Source organism: Littorina saxatilis, linkage group LG14, assembly GCF_037325665.1.
Source record: "Littorina saxatilis isolate snail1 linkage group LG14, US_GU_Lsax_2.0, whole genome shotgun sequence".
Lineage (NCBI taxonomy): Eukaryota > Metazoa > Mollusca > Gastropoda > Littorinimorpha > Littorinidae > Littorina > Littorina saxatilis.
The window spans coordinates 18851600-18871599 of record NC_090258.1 but is presented as its reverse complement, the minus strand read 5'-3'; the positions used below and the strand labels follow the sequence as shown (position 1 = coordinate 18871599).

The following is a 20000-nucleotide window of genomic DNA, read 5'->3' as shown; positions in this document are numbered from 1 at the left end:
TGTATTTGCCTCCAGCTCTACTCTATCGCTGTCTCAATCTCCTCTCTCTATTTCCTCAATTTCTCTCTCGCTCCTCTCCTTCCATTTTGTTTGTTCGTTGTTTTTTTGTTTTTTTAACTTCTATTTGCAGTTCTTAATCTCTCAATATTCAAACCAATCTGCACCTGCCTCTATCTCTGTCTCATCTCTCTATCTCACCCCCCACTACCCCCTGACTTTCCTCTTTTTCTTTGCCCTTTATGTACTCCTCTGTCTCTCTGATTAATTACCTTTTGGAAATACAGGTGGGAAGGGGGTTCGAACCGTATACTCCCCATAATGCTATATCATAGACCTTTTTTATTTGACTCTCCCTGTCTCTTTCTCCCCCCACCCACCCCTACCCCATCGCCCTGATTCGTGTTTATTTTTTCTTTTAGGTGATTCGATTTCTCTATTGTCCTTGTCTTGCTTACCTTTGCAGAAATGTGTTTAAATGGATCCGGACCGGATAACCCAGACGTCGAATGCGAGCCATCTCTGTGACCCCGTTGTACTGTAGTTGTCTTAGAACTTTGCGGTCATCGAAGTTGTCTGGAGTTTGCTCGTCGTTGGGTTTGATGCATCTATGGAGATTACAAAAAGGTTTTAGTAAAAAAAAAAGAATAAAAAAAAAAGACTGTTAACGTTCCGAAATTAAGAATCCGAAAACAACACAGCAAGCAAAGAGCAAAAAAATATTCAAACACACCAAAAAAAACCAAAAAACAAAAAAGTTCGTCTTTAGTTTGACAGAACTATCAGCAATGAGACAATAAGGTTTTTGCTTTCAGGCTTTAAGTCGTTTTATCACGCATTGGTGAGAAAAATGCTTGCGCTCGTGGTCCTATATAGAATGACAATAGACCATTACAAAAACAACAATCACAACAAAATGTGTGACCCTCCACCACGTAATGAGTCGCATGTCACCTCGCGCGGTTCTGCGCTAGGCTTAATATAAGTCTGGGGAGTGTCTGGTAACAGTGTGAGGGTCACCTTAGTCACAGGCTTATCACTTTTCGCTCTTTTCTAAAAACGGTTTTCACCACCGGATAGAGCATATAAAAGACTCTTTAGGAAAATGTAAAAATATGAAAATCATGCAAAGGTGACATGCGACTCATTCCGTGGTGGAGGGTCACAAATGATGCACTCAAAGAAACTTCGGTATAAATATACCCCAAGCAATCTTACAAGAAGAAAGAACAGGAGGTTTTGTCTTATTGTTCGTCACATCTCATTGTGTAATAGCCGGACTGTTTGTCATTTGTTTTAATAACCACTGGTAGTAATTGCAAAATTAAAAACAAATTAAATTAAAACACTGTTTAAACTGTATACTTCTTCTTCTTCTTCTTCTTCTTCTTCTTCTTCTTCTTCTTCTTCTTCTTCTTCTTCTTCTTCTTCTTCTTCTTCTTCTTCTTCTTCGTCGTCGTCTTCGTCTTCTTCTCCTTCTCCTTATCCGTATCCTTCTTCGTCTTCTTCTTCTTCTCTTTCTTATTTGCAGAGATTACTATGGCAGGCCAGTTGTCAAGATGGATTGGTTAATTTCCACGAGTTTATGTTGGCAGCTATACACCTTCGTGTGAATCGGGATGTCCGTAGAACGCCCCTACACGGTGTTACTTCGTGTCGGTTATTATTATTACACTTGAACGCCTAGCTCCCTTCCTCCTCACAACCCCAGGGATTGACTTGGGTTTTGTCCACTAGAGGTCCATTGACTGACTCAGCCATGAATCAATCAGTCATTTTGCAAACCAATCAGTCAAGAAAACAACCTTTCCTTCCGCCACGGGACTGCCGCAATTGTGCATTACGGCAGTGAGGAGAAACTTCTGAAAGTTATTTACTATGTACAAATGAGAGGAACATTCAATTCATTTCTTCATTTTCTTGTTTATTTTCCAATGGTCTTACATGAAGAGGAATAAAAGGTCTGAGGACACAATAACCATAGTATTTCAATTGAGGGGAAATAAAAGAAAGAACAAGACAGCAGACAAACATAAGACGAGCTGACTGACTCTGCTGCATGTCTATCGGTCAGTTGACGGATTGAGGCCCACGTGTGTCGGTCTTTTCCGAATTTTACATGGCAAAAGACTGATGACCGACGCCCAAGCCAATCCCTGCAACCCCCTGCCATCATCCCCAGCTCCACCTGTTTCCACAGCTTATCGGGCCCAAATGGCCTTCCCTTTACCGAACGCCTGATTTTAACCTTGTACGTACCGGACAAAGAACGGACGTGCGTTTCCCATCTTGTCCAGCAGTTCTTTCATGGATGCCTTGAAGACAAAAAAGAAAACAAAAACATCATTAACTGTTTGATTGCTCGGGCTGAAATGAAAAATAGTATTGCTGCACATTTTGCCTGTTGCTTTAAACTTTCTGCATCCTTTTACAAGCTATATGATTTTCAGTTGTATACATTAATCTATGAAGGCAAAAACACGAGAAGCTCGTTGAGTTTGAATTTTAGAAACACAAACATCACCGTATTTTTTGTTTTCTTTCGATTAATCAAATGTATTATTTTATTTGCAATTCATTCCATCGGGTGTTCTTTCTTTCTTTTACCTGGTAGCAGTCGATGACTGTTTTCTCTTTGGAGAATCTTGATCTGTCAGAATCCTCAACCTTGGGAACCTCACCAAACCTGCATATAGATAAAGTTAAACAAAAGGCCATAAGACAATGGATACGTACGTAATCTCAAAAGTCTGTTTGGCTTTTGGTGTATGAATTGTATACCTTTCTTTCCCAAGAAAAAGAAAGAAGAACCTCCATATTGAGAGAGTTCTGTAACGGGCACGCATTGATTTTGAGATTGTATGAGCCTCTTGTTTAAAGATTGCTGTGAACGTTACAAATACATACGGATCTGCCCATAAGTAAACCGGTACGCTGCAAACGTGTATACATATCAACATTGTTGTTTTCTTGAAACAGATTTCTCAAACTTGCTGGAAGAAGAATTTAAACTAACATGTGGAGAACTAATGAAAAGATAATGTGCATGCTGGATTATTGAACACCCACAATAATATGCAGGGCCAAAAAAACACAATTTTTTTTCTAGAGTGAACGCTGCAGGAAGTGTGAAAGAAGACAAAGCAAACACCACAGGAAGTTGCTCGTCATGACTCGTCTCTCCTTTTAAAAAACAGTACCAACTTTTCTTCAACTTGTTATAGAAATGATACTCACTTCTGTTTAAGGCTCTGGTGCAGATCTCGCACGACAGTGGCACTCAGTTTCGTCACTCCTGGTTTCTGGAACCGGATGTCGTGTCTCTGGGACGTCCGGTAGTTGAACTGAGTTCTGCAAGTGGTAAGCAGTAGAATATGAGTAAAAAGCTCACTTGTGCGTATGGCAAATGTTTAAAGCAAACGTGGCAAGTTTTCCTATCCGGACTTTTTTTTGGTTTAAATTCAATTTCAAACCATGATGAAGTTCATGCAAAATCGATTTTTTGTTAGTTTCAGCGCCTGTTGCTTTCTATGCTACCTTTCCTTCAGCCGTGTCAAGTGTGACAGGGTGACGCAGTAGTCCCCCTTTGTAACAGGCAGTTGCTCTGCATTGATTGAGTTATCTCCCTGCAAAAGCGTGAGGTTCTTACACACTTCAAACTTCCCAAGCCCACTAATATTGTTAACTGTTTGGTAAGAAATTTGTACCACGCAGCAAAGAACACAAATAATTCAATCGTTCAAACCTCTTATTTTTCTGGAGGATTCAATCTGTCAAAACCAACGGCTTAGTGTGTAACAACAGGCTGTTACCTCTCCAGAACAATTAACCGGACTACCTGGGAATGACCAGGATTGAATAGGGTCAGTTACAGTCTTTGCTTTTTTGTGTACAGGTAATCCAGTCAAGGAATAATGAGTTTCAAGGAAATTGATAACGCCGGGGGTCCAGGAGGCCGCGTAGGGGGAATGGGGGAACGCCCCCAAGAAGCTGAAGCATTTTGGTCTTATAAATATAATGTTACACCCTCTGGTGAAAGATATATTGTGCATGTAAATGAAAAACACTATTTTCTCCCCCCCCCCATCCTCTCATCTGGCTTAAACTATCATTTTTCACGTGTAGGTTTTGTTTTGTGTTTTTTGTTTGCTTTCGCGGAAATCGCGGAGATTTGAATTGCCTGGTGTATCTCACACATAAATACTATGACGGAATTCCACTCACGGAGCGATGCTGCCAGTGGGTGCCTTCTGAACTTGGAAGATGTCGCTGACCAGTTCGTTGCCACTGGCAACCAGGGTGTCCTTCACCTCTTTGCTCAGGGAGTCACCGTTCTTCTCCAGAAAGTCTTGGGCACTGTACAACACCTGTTGTGGAAAAATCCAAGGTAGAGGTTGGTGACACGAAGTTTTGCAATGATGGTTGCGATGTTGATGACAAAGATAACAACGTGTGTGGTTTTTATCTTGCATACTTCGTATATTGCACGTTTCTGATAATGACGGTTTAAGTTGCTGTGATGATCATGATGATCATGATACGGACAATGATGACAGATGATTTAAAAAAACAGCATTTGATTGGACCGGGATATATTAGATTGCCAAAACGGATGATATTGATGACGAGGATAATGATTAAGACGAGGAGGAGGACGAGGAGGAGGAGGAGAATAAGGAGGAAGGGACAATGGCTGTAAATAATAAGGGACGTCCATTGGTAAAGACAAAAAATCCTGAAGAGGACAAATACATTAAGAATAACAGAAGGTATGACATTCTGTGCCTCAACCCTCATATTTTTTGCAATTGCCACATAAAGCCAACAGCAAACCAATGTGACCCTCCACCACGAAATGAGTCGCATGTCACCTTTGCATGATTTTCATATTTTTACATTTTCCTAAAGAGTTTTTTTATGCTTTATCCAGTGGTGAAAATTGTTTTAGAAAAGAGCGAAAACTGTTTGAGTTATAGTTGTGACTAAGGTGACCCTCACACTGTTACCAGACACTCCCCGGACTTATATTAAGCCTAGCGCAGAACTGCGCGAGGTGACATGCGACTCATTTCGTGGTGGAGGGTCACCAATCAACAAATAAAAAGCAAACCAACTAACCAACCAACCAACGAACAAACAACAGACAACAAGCAAACCAATCAACAACCCCATAAAACATCAAAACAAACAAACAAACAAACAAACAAACAACCAAATTGTTACCGGTCCCGCAAAGTGCTCTATGCCAAAGCGAGGCTGGTCGTTTTTGTAGCGACGGAAGTGGCTTGACTGCGCATGTCTGTCGACCAGCTTTTTGACCATGGACCACTCTGTAGAAATCTCCAACCTCGTGTCTTCGTTGATCAGTGCCAGAATTCCTAGCTTAGGCTGCAAACAAATGTTTACGATGAATGCTATAGTTTAACATGTGTTTATGACATGTGTTTATGTTTTCGTTTTTGTATGAACCAAGTCAAGTCATGTTAGGTGAAGCTCGAACGCATACTAGATGTGATTCCAGAAAATGATTGGAGAATGTGTTTGTGTCATAAGAGGGAAATAGTAGAAAATAGACATGATAAAAGCATATAGGCACAAACATCAAAAACATACAAACCAACAACAACAACAGCAACAACAACAACAACAACAACAACAACAACAACAACAACAACAACAACAACAACAACAACAACAACAACAACAAAAAGACAAGAAAAGAAACCAATATCAGCACCATCATCATCAACTTCAGCTTTATAAATTGCAATGTCATTATAGATGAAGAAAAAAACACAATTACAAAATAAAATAATTGGAAAAAGCAAAGTTCCTGAACATCCTAAGTTAATCACTCCAAACTCCATAAACTGACCAAAAGGAATTTGCATATCGATACTTACAGAAGAGACATCAATTGACGAATCAGGAAAATCAGTCAGCAAAACCATAGTACAAAGACTAACTGCAATACATCCCAGAACACAACAGAGTTACACCCTGTCTAATTTTTACTCACCGCGTCAAACATGCGCAGAATGGCTTCATTGGAAGGCGGGTCGATGTGTCCAATGTCCAGTTTTTCGCTTCTGTAGATCGCCATCTCCTGCTCAAAGAGGTCTTTGTTCATGAACATTTGCAGGTTTTCGTTGGCCAGGTTGATACACAGCTGCTCCAGACTGTTCTGATGGAGAACCTCAAAGCCGCAGATGTCCAGAAACCCGATGCATGCCCCCAAAGATCTGCAAGTGGAATACAGAGTACAGATTATTTAACACTTTCTACCCCACCTATGTTGACCAAGTGTTTTTTTTAGCCGAGACCAGCTGTGCTGCAGTAGGTCACTCAGAATTGTAGTAAGTGTGTAGTAACTGTGTATCAACACTCTGGAATGCTGGCTTCAGATCGGCGTAACAGGAAGCGACTGAACCTAACACTTACTTACTTAGGCCATTATGAACCCCCGGGGGAGCATAGGCCATCCACGACAATTCTCCATCCGACACGGTCCTGGGCTGCCCTTTCGATCTGGCTCCAGGTCTTCCCCTGCCTGTTGATCTCTGCTTCAGTGTCTCGTCTCCAGCTGTTGCGCGGCCGGCCTCTCTTCCTTTTCCCTTGTGGATTCCACTTCAGGGCTTGCCTCGTGATACTGGATGCTGGCTTTCTCAGGGTGTGCCCTATCCAGCCCCATTTCCTCCGGAGAATTTGCTGCGCCGCTGGTTTCTGGTCAGCTCTCTGCCAAAGGTCTTCATTTCGGATTCTGTCCGTCCATCTGATGTTTAGGATGCGCCTCAAGCAGGTGTTGACAAAGATTTGGATCTTTCCCAGCATGATCTCTGTTGTCCTCCATGTCTCACACCCATAGAGAAGAACAATCAAAATACTACGACAACATAGCAGTCTGAGCGGATATATCCGTACCTGGTCAGATAGAGTCATATGAGCGAGTACAGATATATCCGTACCTGGTCAGATAGAGCAATATGAGTGGGTACGTATTATATCCGTACCTGGGAGACAATGAGTTAACAACCCAAGGCTGGGAATTTGTTTTGACATTGCGGTTTAAGAAACATTCACCCCAGCCAGGCACACCTGACACCCATTAGGATTTTCACGTTCTGATAGGATCACAAAACGGATCTGGCTGAGATTAAAAAAGACTACACTAAATGTCTGGCCCATAAGAATCGCAAAGCAATGAATTGTCGAGCTTAGATTTAGTTCCAAAGCCGCAGATGTCCAGAAAACGCATGCATCATCTGCAAGTAGAACGATTCGGATGTTTATGTTCTGATAAGATCACAAAACGGATCTACCTGAGATTAAAAAAGACTACACTAAATGTCTGGCCCATAAGAATAGCAAAGCAATGAATTGTCGAGCTTAGATTTAGTTCAAAAGCTGCAGATGTCCAGAAAACTTAGGCAAGTCCCTAAAGATCTGAGTGTGGAATGAGTAGTCGAACTTTGATTAAGATGTTCATGTTCTGCGAAGATCACCAAACTGATCTTCTAGAGATTCAAGGGGAAAAATGTTTGCCCCATGAGAATTGTAAAACAATTCATTTTCTAGCTTAGATTTACTCATTTAGACATAAAGCCGCAGATGCATGCAATAGGAATGAATTGCTGAGCTCAGATTAGCATGTTTAAGGGCAAAAGAAACCAGTTCTGGTTGAGAACCTAAAAGCCATGGATTTCCAGGAAGACTCATGCCGATAAAGAGCTGAAAATGGACTTAATTGCTTATTACATAGACTCAGGTTTTTGTATAGTATGACTGGTTTACAAGACTAAGGACCCTACAGCCACCAATGGTCTAAATCCAGATGCATGCCCCTCCTTACAAACTGAAATGCAATGACCGTTTGAACTTATATTCAGACATTGCTTGGCATAAAAACAACCTAGAATAACCTTTCCCGAAGTCAGGAGTCAATCCCAACTAGAAATTTGTTCATCGACGGGCCCTCAAATCATTGATGTTCAAGGATGGAATATATACATAGTTTTGGTATAATCGTGTCTACGTAATGAACAATTTAACATTACATTAAAATATTGAATGGTTCTGCCGGTTTGTCCTCGTGCAATTGAACCTATCCCTGGCGCTTCTTACTTTTATTCATAAACAGTATTCATAAACACAACGCATCAGTAGAACCTAAACGTAACAAACACAACGAAGTCTCACTCACTGTGTTTTATTCAGAGCCAGGTTGATCCTCCTGATGAGCCATCCGAACAGCCGTTCGTACAGAGCCTTGGCAATGGCGTCTCGAGTCTCGTTGGCCTTGGCCTCAGACTTGCAGGTAAGAATCTCCTGTCCTTTGAAGGTCTTCTTTGTTGTCACCAGAACCGTCGCCAGCTTCTCAGGGTCAACGCACAGAAGCGCCGCCGCTGTAATTATATGATACATACTGAAGTCGAATGAAACAGACAAATGCAAACACAAATCCAACAAACGATATAGACTGCATGCTGTCGTTACAAAATTCAGAATAAAAAAATAAAAAAATGGTAAGTTATTGGGACGTGTCATTTATGACAAAATAAAACGTTAAAATCACTGCTCTACAATGGATCATACGTTTTGAAGTACACGTACCGCGATTGGAACGTTTTGTTCTGTCATAAATTAAAGTTTCCAATATCTTACGATTCTCTTATAGATTTTGTGTTACAAGCAATACTACAGCACAGGAGGACTGCATGTCTTCACCTTGCAAACGAGAGTGTTTTTAAAGCTTGATCAAACGTTGGGGAGGAGGCAACGAAAGGGAATTTCTGTGTGATTTTGTGTGTGGGTAACTTCCACTGAGTTACTTCTCTTGGTTGTGTACGCGATGCTTGTTACTGTGCGACCGCGTCGTAGAGAGCGCTAGTCGTCTTCCGGCCTCGAATACTGTTTGTTTCCAACACCCGAGAGACGCATCGCCCTGAAGCGCATCAACTCTCTTTGATTTAATAATATCCATACTTGTGGCGCGGTTTGGAGCACACAGTGGATTCCTACGATTCTGCAGATTCGTCATATTAGCCAAAACCTCCACCCTAATGGTCGGGTCAATAGTGTTCCTTTAATAGCAAGGTGCGTTTACAGTCTGCAGTGCTTGGTTTACCATGAGAAACTGAGCTACTCTAGTACTGAATAAACATTCGCACAACATTGCAGTTGTACAGAAATGTTAAAGAACGAGAAATGGACGGCCTCAGTCACAACCTTAACCACCTCCTCCACCTCACAGGTCTTCAATGCGTAAACAAAATCGAATAAACAAGCTAAAAACAACAAAACACATGTTATGTCTATAACAACACTACTTTTCTACCACAAGCAATCACAACGTCTCTGACCTTTGTTCATTGTATCCTCATTGTCGACCTCCACCCCACCGGAAGAACCGTCATCGTCCACAAACCGGATGTTGGTCAGATGCAAAATGGCGGCCAGTACTGTATTCAAGTTGTCCACTTCCTGTCACGTGACAAAAGGATTGTGTCAGAACAAGAGTTATAACAGTCAACTTAATCCTGGGACCATGGCAAGTGGCATGTTGACTTTGGTTTAAACAATGTTTTATTAAATCAAACATGGTACAACAATACAACGATAAACAATAGGGACACGAACTCAAGCGAACGCTTATATTACGCGCCCTACGTAGTTACAAATTAACAAAAATATGATGTCGGACAAACATTACTTATAAACTAATGGAACTATCTAGGTAAACAGCATAGTTGAAGCAAACCAAAAAGAACAAGAGAAAGCTAGCAGGAGGAAGAGGGGGAGGGTGGAGGTGGGACGAAAGAATGGTAGGTACATATGAAAGATGAAGGTGGTTAGCGCATACAAAAAGAATATACATAGTACATTGTAAACTGTAATCCAGTGGCAAATAAGCAGTAGTTCGCTGAATATATAATTGAAAAATGTATATAGAATACATGGCATGTTGACTTTCGTGCGGACTTCGCAAAATGTGTGTATGTAATGTTTTTGACAATGCAATTTTTTTCGGAAGCCTATTGCCTGTATCAAGTGTATTTCAAGGTTGGTATGAGCATGAGAATAGTATTTTTCCGGAGAGAAGAATGTGTATCTTTTGGCTTTCTTGCTGGAAAACAGAACATTAAACAGGCTTTATGATCCTATGATTGAACAGTAATAATGTACAGCAAGGACTTACTTAGTTCTTTCTTCATATCAGTTTTTTTCTCTCATTCTTTGTCTCCCTCTCTTTTTTATTTCATTCGTTTATTCCCTTCTTCTTTCTTTTGTATGAACTCTCTTCTATCCTTTTTTCTCCACACGTAAAAACTGCTTCCCTGCTTCTTTCCTTCTGTTTTTGTGTGTGTGAGGTTTTTCTTTTTGTTATCCTGTTCTTACTTTATTTCCTTCCTCGTCAGTCTCTCTTACATTTGCTCTTTTGTTTTGTATCTATGACAGCGGCATGCACTATTGATATAATATATAACTTACCTCTGGCTCTATACCGATCTGTGTGAAGACATCGTCCCGTTGACTGGCCGTCAGCCTGTTGTTACTCGGGTGCCAGGAACTCCTCGGTACAATTCTGCAGAGACAAGGTGTTGACGGTAACCGAATCCAGGATACATATTTTGACTTTTTTGTCAAGACAGACAATGTTCTATCCCAGGGTCAATACGCCAAACAGTTTCAGCCCGCACCCCCCCCCCCCCCCCCCCAAGACAGCCAATGTTCTATCCCAGTGTCAATACGCCAAACTGTTTCAGTCCGCAACCCCCCCTCCAAGACAGTCAGTGTTCTATCCCAGTGTCAATACGCCAAACTGTTTCAGCCCGCACCCCCCCCCCCCCCCCGAAGACAGTCAATGTTCTATCCCAGGGTCAATACGCCAAACTGTTTCAGCCCGAACCCCCCCCCCCCCCCCAAGACAGTCAATGTTCTATCCCAGTGTCAATACGCCAAACTGTTTCAGCCCGCACCACCCCCACCCCACCCCCAAGACAGTCAATGTTCTATCCCAGTGTCAATACGCCAAACTGTTTCAGCCCGAACCCCCCCCCCCCCCCCAAGACAGTCAATGTTCTATCCCAGTGTCAATACGCCAAACTGTTTCAGCCCGCACCACCCCCCCCCCCCCCCCAAGACAGTCAGTGTTCTATCCCAGTGTCAATACGCCAAACTGTTTCGGCCCGCACCCCTCCCCCCCCCCCCCCCCAAGACAGTCAATGTTCTATCCCAGTGTCAATACGCCAAACTGTTTCGGCCCGCACCCCCCCCCCCCCCCAAGACAGCCAATGTTCTATCCCAGTGTCAATACGCCAAACTGTTTCGGCCAGCACCCCCCCCCCCAAGACAGCCAATGTTCTATCCCAGTGTCAATACGCCAAACTGTTTCGGCCCGCACACCCCCCCCCCCCCCCCAAGACAGCGAATGTTCTATCCCAGTGTCAATACGCCAAACTCTTGTGTTTCAGCCCGCACCCCTCCCCCCCAAAAAAAAGTCAATGTTCTATCCCAGTGTCAATACGCCAAATTGTTTCGGCCCGCACCCCACCCCACCCCCCCAAGACAGTCAATGTTCTGTCCCAGTGTCAATACGCCAAACTGTTTCAGCCCGCACCACCCCCCCCCCCCAAGACAGTCAATGTTCTATCCCAGTGTCAATACGCCAAACTGTTTCAGTCCGCAACCCCCTCCCCCCCCCCCCCCACAAATAAAACTTACCATGCACTTTACATAGCCACGATATAGATTTGTGATATGTCTCCAAGTGAAAGTTTGCTCTCTTGCTAAACGAAAACCTTGACAGATTTGTTATTATTGACATGATTGGTTTGACAGAAAAACAAGAAAGGCCTTGCACGTGGAAGCAAGCTGGCAATACTAAATATTTCTGTTTTTATATTTAGTCAAGTTTTGACTAAATATTTTAACATCGAGGGGGAATCGAAACGAGGGTCGTGGTGTATGTGCGTGTGTGTGTGTGTCTGTGTGTCTGTGTGTGTGTGTGTGTGTGTAGAGCGATTCAGACTAAACTACTGGACCGATCTTTATGAAATTTGACATGAGAGTTCCTGGGTATGAAATCCCCGAACGTGTTTTTCATTTTTTTGATAAATGTTTTTGATGACGTCATATCCGGCTTTTCGTGAAAGTTGAGGCGGCACTGTCACGCCCTCATTTTTCAACCAAATTGGTTCAAATTTTGGTCAAGTAATCTTCGACGAAGCCCGGACTTCGGTATTGTATTTCAGCTTGGTGGCTTAAAAATTAATTAATGACTTTGGTCATTAAAAATCTGAAAATTGTAAAAAAAAATAAAAATTTATAAAACGATCCAAATTTACGTTTATCTTATTCTCCATCATTTGTTGATTCCAAAAACATATAAATATGTTATATTCGGATTAAAAACAAGCTCTGAAAATTAAATATATAAAAATTATTATCAAAATTAAATTGTCCAAATCAATTTAAAAACACTTTCATCTTATTCCTTGTCGGTTCCTGATTCCAAAAACATATAGATATGATATGTTTGGATTAAAAACACGCTCAGAAAGTTAAAACAAAGAGAGGTACAGAAAAGCGTGCTATCCTTCTTAGCGCAACTACTACCCCGCTCTTCTTGTCAATTTCACTGCCTTTGCCATGAGCGGTGGACTGACGATGCTACGAGTATACGGTCTTGCTGAAAAATGGCATTGCGTTCAGTTTCATTCTGTGAGTTCGACAGCTACTTGACTAAATATTGTATTTTCGCCTTACGCGACTTGTTTCAATTGGTCATGATTAGGTTCTTGGGCGAGAAAAGTCTCTCTACAAGCAGAGTTCAGATCCTATATGAATTAGTACTTCCAATATATAATTGGATCAAACATAATTCAATCCATTAATCACTCACTCACTCACTTAATCACTCACTCACTCACTCACTCACTCACTCACTCACTCACTCACTCACTCACTCACTCACTCACTCACTTACTCACTCACTCACCTAACCAACCAACCAACCAATCAATCACTCAATCAATCACTCAATCACCCAAGCAAGCAATCAAGCGACAACATTATGAATCAGTCTCGCAGACTGGTACATGTCTTACCTGAAGTCCTTCTTCTTGTCCATGTCATCCATGAGGAACTGTTTCTGACGTTCGGGCTTGGCCATGACGTCATCCAGAAAGGTGTAGAAGATGTGAAAGTTGGACTCGCCATCGGAAGGGATGACCACCCGAGATTTCTCCAGTATATAGTCCCGAATGGTTGCTGCAATGTTGTGGACTCATTTGACATTTGTGAAAGTGTATGCCTTGTCTGTATCGAGGACAAGCATTGTGGTCAGCACAGAATATACTACGCCTTAAATTCCTGGCATCTTGCACCATTCATTTTCATACACCAGTCCGAAGAGTAAGCGTTGGCAACAAACCAATTATACGAGAAAGCATATTGTTGATATCAAAAAGCACAACCTATCTTCAAAAAGTCAATAAGGCATAATATACCATTCAGACACATACGAATTGTTTTGATATTAAACAAAAACAATAACGTAAACAAACAAGAAAACAAGAAAAGAAACCACAGAGAAAAGTGATGATTTCAGAAAATTGTTTAGCTTTTATATATACACAAGTTGAAAGATCCTCGTCAAAGAACAATATGTACGTGTGTTTATTCGGTTTTCTGAATCGTGTCGATGGTGACGTCTGATCTTACTTACCACCAGTGACTGTGCCAATTTTGGAGAATTTGACTTCCATGAATTTGGCAAATCGACTGGAGTTTTCGTTCAGATTTGTCCGTGCGTTGCCAAACAGCTCAATCAGTGGGTTCACCTGAAGACAATACGGTACACTAATGTCATAATTATGGTTCTGCCAGCTAGCTTACCCTCATTATGGGGGCGAGGACGCCCCCATTCTATACGGATAGTTTCGAGGTTGACCATGGGCAGCGCCATTTTGTTGTGAAATACGTCATCAGTTTGTGTACACAGGAAGTTGTGACATCCGTCACCCTATGGGAGGGGTGACGTCAAAATTGTTCATCTGTAGAAAGTTGTGAAATCCGTCACCCTATGGGAGGGGTGACGTCAAAATTGGTCATCACAGAGTTTGTGTAACACAGGAAGTTGTGAAATACGTCACCCTATGGGAGGGGTGACGTCAAAATTGTTCAACAAAAACATGATATGTCGCATTGTGCAGGGTCAACTGCAACAAACTCAAACCGAGCCATTCATACCTAGCTGTATTTGAGTGACTTATATACCCGACATTTTTATTTCTTATTTTTAGCACAGGTGTAGGAAAAATCATGAACCAAAATGTTATTTATTTTCTAATTTAACATTTTTTTTACAAATATGACCATGGTCTTTTAAACATACAGTGACATTAAACATTGTTATGTTAAAAAAAAGAAAAAAGAAAAAAAGCTTTTGTGCACAAATCAGAAAATACATTGTACATTTTACCTACAGGCCAAACCGTGAGTGTCTGTGGCAAAGCCCGACCCAGGAAATTGCACTGATTTTATATTTAGATCAGAGAGAAATTGTCAAGAACAGGCGCTTGCATTTGGATGTGTCCAATGATAGTAGGTTTGGTTGTGATCAATCAGAATAATGTAGGAATAAAAATGTATGACAGTTTAGTATGATGACATGTAATTCACATATGCTGAAATATGATATTATACATCATGTAATATTATTATGGCTGTTGCCATGACCATGAAACCCAACAAAGGTTTAATGTAATGTAATTCAAAATACCAAAACCGAGCACCTATTAATCTCGTCTTTGCGCGTGAAGATTGAGGCCGTCTGCCAGTAGCGGTTAGGTCATACAGTGGAACCCCTCTCTAGCGACCTTTAAAATGTTGACAAAAATCGGTCCTTGTGGAGGAGGGTCCTTACAGAGGGAGGGGGCGGAGTCAGGGGGCCACAAAGAAAGTCAGATTAAAAAAAAAAAAGAAAACAGAGAAGTTTGAGTTGCTGACGACCGTTCTCTCTGAAAGCAAACTGCTTCGATTTCATGTTTGTCCTTGGTGTCCACCAGTTCTGGTGCATGTACTACCCTGGCCAAGTTTCCTCTCAAGACATCAAAGAGACCGCCCCAGTATACTCTACAGCCTCTGGGCGAACCACCTCTCATAGCTAAAACTGGGTCAATGACCCCTGGGAAGAAGGTCAGTGTCAAGGACTACTAAAGGGAAGGACTGGCACAGCTCAGCTTCAGTGCATCTAGCGAAGGCCACCGCTCGTGGGCTGTGCTGGCGTCTATTTTTAGCGACACGTCACGGGCTGCGCGTAGTAGTTTACTGTAGAGAACCTGAAAATAAATTCCGTTGATTTTACCCCAAAAGCCCATGTACTGCCATGTACTGTCTCGCAATATTATGAGAATGTGTCAAATAAAAGTTAAATGACACTAAAAGACTCTCTTTTAAAATAATAGCTTCTTCAAGTGCGGACTATTTTGCTTGCAACTCGCAAAGTAGTCCTGTTTCAAACTGTCATGGCGGCAACGAAGTGTTTACATCGCATGTGCTGACTAGAAGTGGATGTTTTGATTCAGTTTTCGATCGTGTAGCAAGTGTTTTCTTCATAATGGTTAACAAGTGTGGTGTAGTTAACTGCAAGGGGAACTACAATGCAATAAATAAGTGCCGAGTCTTCAAGATTCCCAAGAACGAGGAGGAGAGAAAGAAGTGGCTTGCTGTCTAATAGTGTCTTACCTCCACGTGAGAACTTTTTCATAGACCCAGAGAAGTTCTTCGTTTGCGAAAAACACTGGCGGTATAACACAAACATTCAACAGAACAAGGCGGTATGACACACACACTCAACAGAACAAGGTGGTATGACACACATAATCTGTAGAGAGACTGAGGCGGTATAACACAAACATTCAATTGAACAAGGCGGTATGACATACACAATCTGAAGATTAACTGAGGCAGTATAGCATTAACATTCAACAGAACAAGGCGGTATGACACACACACTCTGTAGAGAGACTGAGGCGGTATAACACAAACACTCAACAGAACAAGGCGGTATGACACACACACACACTCAACAGAACAAGGCGATATGAAACACACACTCAACAGAACAAGGCAGTATGAGTCTATGACACACACACACTCTCAACAGAACAAGGCAGTCTAACATAAAAACACTCAACAGAACAAGGCGGTATAACACATTTTAACACTCAACAGAACAAGGTTGTATGACACACACACTCAACAGAGAGACTGAGGCAGTCTAACACAAACACTGTACAGAACAAGGCGGAATGACACACACACTCAACAGAACAAGGTGGTATGACTGTGACACACTCTACAGAGAGACTGAGGCGGTCCAACACAAACAGTTAACACTCAACAGAACAAGGGCGTTTGACAAACAAACTCAACAGAGAGACAAGGCGGTTTGACAAACAAACTCAACAGAACACGGGGTTTGACAAACCTCAACAGAACAAGGCGGTTTGACAAACAAACTCAACAGAACAAGGCGGTTTGACAAACAAACTCAACAGAACAAGGCGGTTTGACAAACAAACTCAACAGAGAGACAAGGCGGTAGAACACACACACTTTGTAGAGAGACTGAGGCGGTCTAACACAATCATTCAACAGAACAAGACGGTATGACACACACATTCAACAGAACAAGGTGGTATGACACACACACACTCAACTGAGAGACTGAGGCGGTCTAACACAAACACTCAACTGAACGAGTAATAACAAGTTGCAATCGTGGGGATTTTTTTGCTGATTTTGTTTAATTTTTAATTTTGTTAATTTTGTTTGTCTATCTCAGTTGCATTCAGTCTGCTACAAGTATGAGTACAACCCTTATTGTTTATCTTTCTCCTTCTTCATAGGTATTTTTCTTTTCTTAATCAAATTCTCATATTTTCATTATAACATGATAGATAAACCAATATCATATAAATCATAACATTTAAATAAAGAAAAAAAATTCAGTACTTAAATTAATTTACTTTCTTAGAGAGACAGGCAATTTAACAAAAACACTCAACAGAACAAGGCGGTAGAACACAAACATTAGGTATTTTTCTTTTCTTAATAAAAATGGAGTAGAAAAGGGGTGACAAAATACTGTTTTCTTGATGTGGCATGCACAGGTCAACTTCACTTAATGTACTTTGGTCTCTGCGGATGACTTTTTAACAGGTTTCACTGTACACAGTTTTGAAATGGGTGTTTAATGGTGGTTGTGTCAGGTTGTTTTCCCAAATCATGTCTAAAACATTGTACAAAACACTTATTGCAAATGAAAGGCACAGGTGTTCAAATTGCTAATACTATAGTATGAATGTGTGCTACTGGAGAGACCCTCTACACCCAATGTTGGCACAAAATTCCTATTTAAACTTTACAAAATCAAACTAAGATAATGCAAACACTTGATCATAACCTTTAGGACACCTTAAATGCTAGTTTTAGAGAGAAAATTAGCAATGATAGACAAACAGAGTGAGAGAGGCAATGGCCTTTGCTAGCAAAGGCTGAACATAGACTGTGCCAGTCCTTCCCTTTAGTAGTCCTTGGTCAGTGTCTATAAAAATTTTACTCCTAGGCCTGCGGCCAGGGGGGGGGGAGTATACCGGTACCATTTGAGAATCAGACCAAATGAGAATTGAACCATTTGAGAACATCCTTTTTTTTCAATCACTACATCGAAGGCCTGCGGCCCGGGGTTCACATGGGTTGGTTTGTTTGTTTGTTTCAAACCCACACCCATATACACACATTTCCCATTTAAACCATTTGTCGGCCCCCTGTCGATATTTATCGACTAAGTTCCTTGTGGACATTTGCGTTGGTTTCTCTCTGGGAAAAGCAAGCTGCCATCCAGTACAGCACTTTTCATTCTTCATAATGCAATGTATTAGAGGTATCAGAGTTTGAGTCACAGTTAGTACATTCCTTAGGCAAAGTAGTTGTGAGAATAAAAGAACGGCTATGGAATTTAGAACCAGGCTTAGTTTTAGTCTAAGCTGCTGCATCGGTTTTGTATGAACCCCTGGATTCTAGAGACAAGAAACGAAAATAAAAAACAAACAAAAACCATTTGACACTTGTGTAGCAGATATTCAGCCCATATATCGTCTTATCTAAAGTCTATCATGCTGCCGTCAACCGTTCGTCCGTCGGTCAATCCAAACGTCCAGTTGTCCGGCCGTTCGTCAATCCATTGATCCACCCATGGAGAACGTTTACGAGCAAACGGTAGGGTTAATTTGCTGGTTCTTTTGTACATTACACATTTTCAAAGAACAACAACAACAACAACAACAACAACAACAACAACAACAGCAAAACACAAGACATTATACGTTATTTGTATTTTTCGACAGTCATTGTTCATCTCGACAGCTAGCGCGGTCTCGGAGGAACACTGACTGTCTCGAGCTGTGTAAAATGTCATATTTTGGTCAAAAAAACAAATAACATTTATATATCGATCGATTCTGGTCAGAACTCCTTTTACTTTTTACGATTGAACACTCACAAACATGCACTATTTTGTAGTCTAGGCTGGTCGCCTAAAATAATATGAATTTCTGTCGGCCTCTGACGTCACATGGCTCAAAGAAGGGACAATCCAATGTTCAAACGATACATTGCTTGTTATTCTCTCAGGTGCCAGGAGAATGGTTCCGAATAACTCTCACTTCCTCTATTAAACATGTCGTATGCATTTAGAGCGCTTACTTTCCTTTGTTTATCAGATTACCACCCCCACCACCACCAACACCAACACCAAACGCTTACCTTGTCAATACTGTCATACAGCTCGTCTTTCTGTGTAGCCGAGAGGTGGAGGATGTGTTTCAGCATCAACTTTGTAGCCTCGGTTTTTCCTGCTCCCGATTCTCCGCTGACCAAGACCACTTGGTCGCTGCCATCCCGGTTGCGGCGTGAAATTGCCTCCCTTGCTGTTCGGAACACATGCGGCTCTTGACTGGATGCTGAACCTAAACTGTAGGCCGTGTGTGTCTGCAAAAAAAAAAAAAAAAAAATTAAATACAAAATACAAAATAAAAATACAAAAGGTAGTCATGGATGGTCTTGGAATCGTATTAAAAATAAATGAGTTCTTCAAATGAATGGTAATGAAAAGGATAACAATTATTAAACCATATGGTTTATATTTGCTGTGGAAGCGTTGCGTGTTCCTTAAAGATTAGGCTAGATGTAAACATGCCGATAGCAACACAGTGTACAATGAGCTCCAATTTGCATGTTTAATATTCATATCGAGTAGAAACTGCCTTTTAACACTCTTGGTTGGATATGATGACATTTTCGTTCGTAAACATGCACACTGGATACAATCAATCAATCAATCAATGAGGCTTATATCGCGCATATTCCGTGGGTACAGTTCTAGGCGCTCTGCAGTGATGCCGTGTGAGATGAAATTTTATACGGCCAGTAATTGCAGCCATTTCGGCGCATATTTACCTTTCACGGCCTATTATTCCAAGTCACACGGGTATAGGTAGACAATTATTAACTGTGCCTAAACAATTTTGCCAGGAAAGACCCTTTTGTCAATCGTGGGATCTTTAACGTGCACACCCAATGTAGTGTACACGGGGGGAGAGTTCGGACACCGAAGAGAGTCTGCACACAAAGTTGACTCTGAAATAAATTTCCGCCGAACCTGGGATCGAACTCACGCTGACAGCGGCCAACTAAATACAAATCCAGCGCGCTACCGACTGCTCAGCTATATCCCCGCCCCATTGTCCAAAGTGATGCTGACGACGTCTTCACATTTTGCACCACTTTCCATGAATACAGCTCTTCCACAACTCACGAAACCCTTAACAAAGATAAGTGATAGTATCAGTTATTATCGATCTTTGTCCAATTAGTATATTGATTGCCCAATGTGAAGGTATAGAGGTCAAAGTTCTTGAATGTGTCGCTTTTTCTAT

General features: G+C 41.5%; 1 protein-coding gene across 1 annotated transcript in view; it reads right to left on the bottom strand.

Moving 5' to 3' along the window:
* The window catches only part of LOC138946539 (uncharacterized), a 112885-nt gene that overhangs the window by 58279 nt on the left and 34606 nt on the right, over positions 1-20000 (bottom strand). Inside the window, exons 4-16 of the mRNA XM_070317980.1 lie at positions 18829-19053; positions 13724-13838; positions 13104-13266; positions 10486-10579; positions 9357-9477; positions 8198-8399; positions 6017-6239; positions 5221-5385; positions 4222-4364; positions 3235-3348; positions 2605-2683; positions 2257-2312; positions 456-605 (exon numbers count right to left, since the gene is read on the bottom strand). Coding sequence (XP_070174081.1) covers positions 456-605; positions 2257-2312; positions 2605-2683; positions 3235-3348; positions 4222-4364; positions 5221-5385; positions 6017-6239; positions 8198-8399; positions 9357-9477; positions 10486-10579; positions 13104-13266; positions 13724-13838; positions 18829-19053 — 1850 coding nt within the window. The remainder of the gene's footprint in view (positions 1-455; positions 606-2256; positions 2313-2604; positions 2684-3234; positions 3349-4221; positions 4365-5220; positions 5386-6016; positions 6240-8197; positions 8400-9356; positions 9478-10485; positions 10580-13103; positions 13267-13723; positions 13839-18828; positions 19054-20000) is intronic.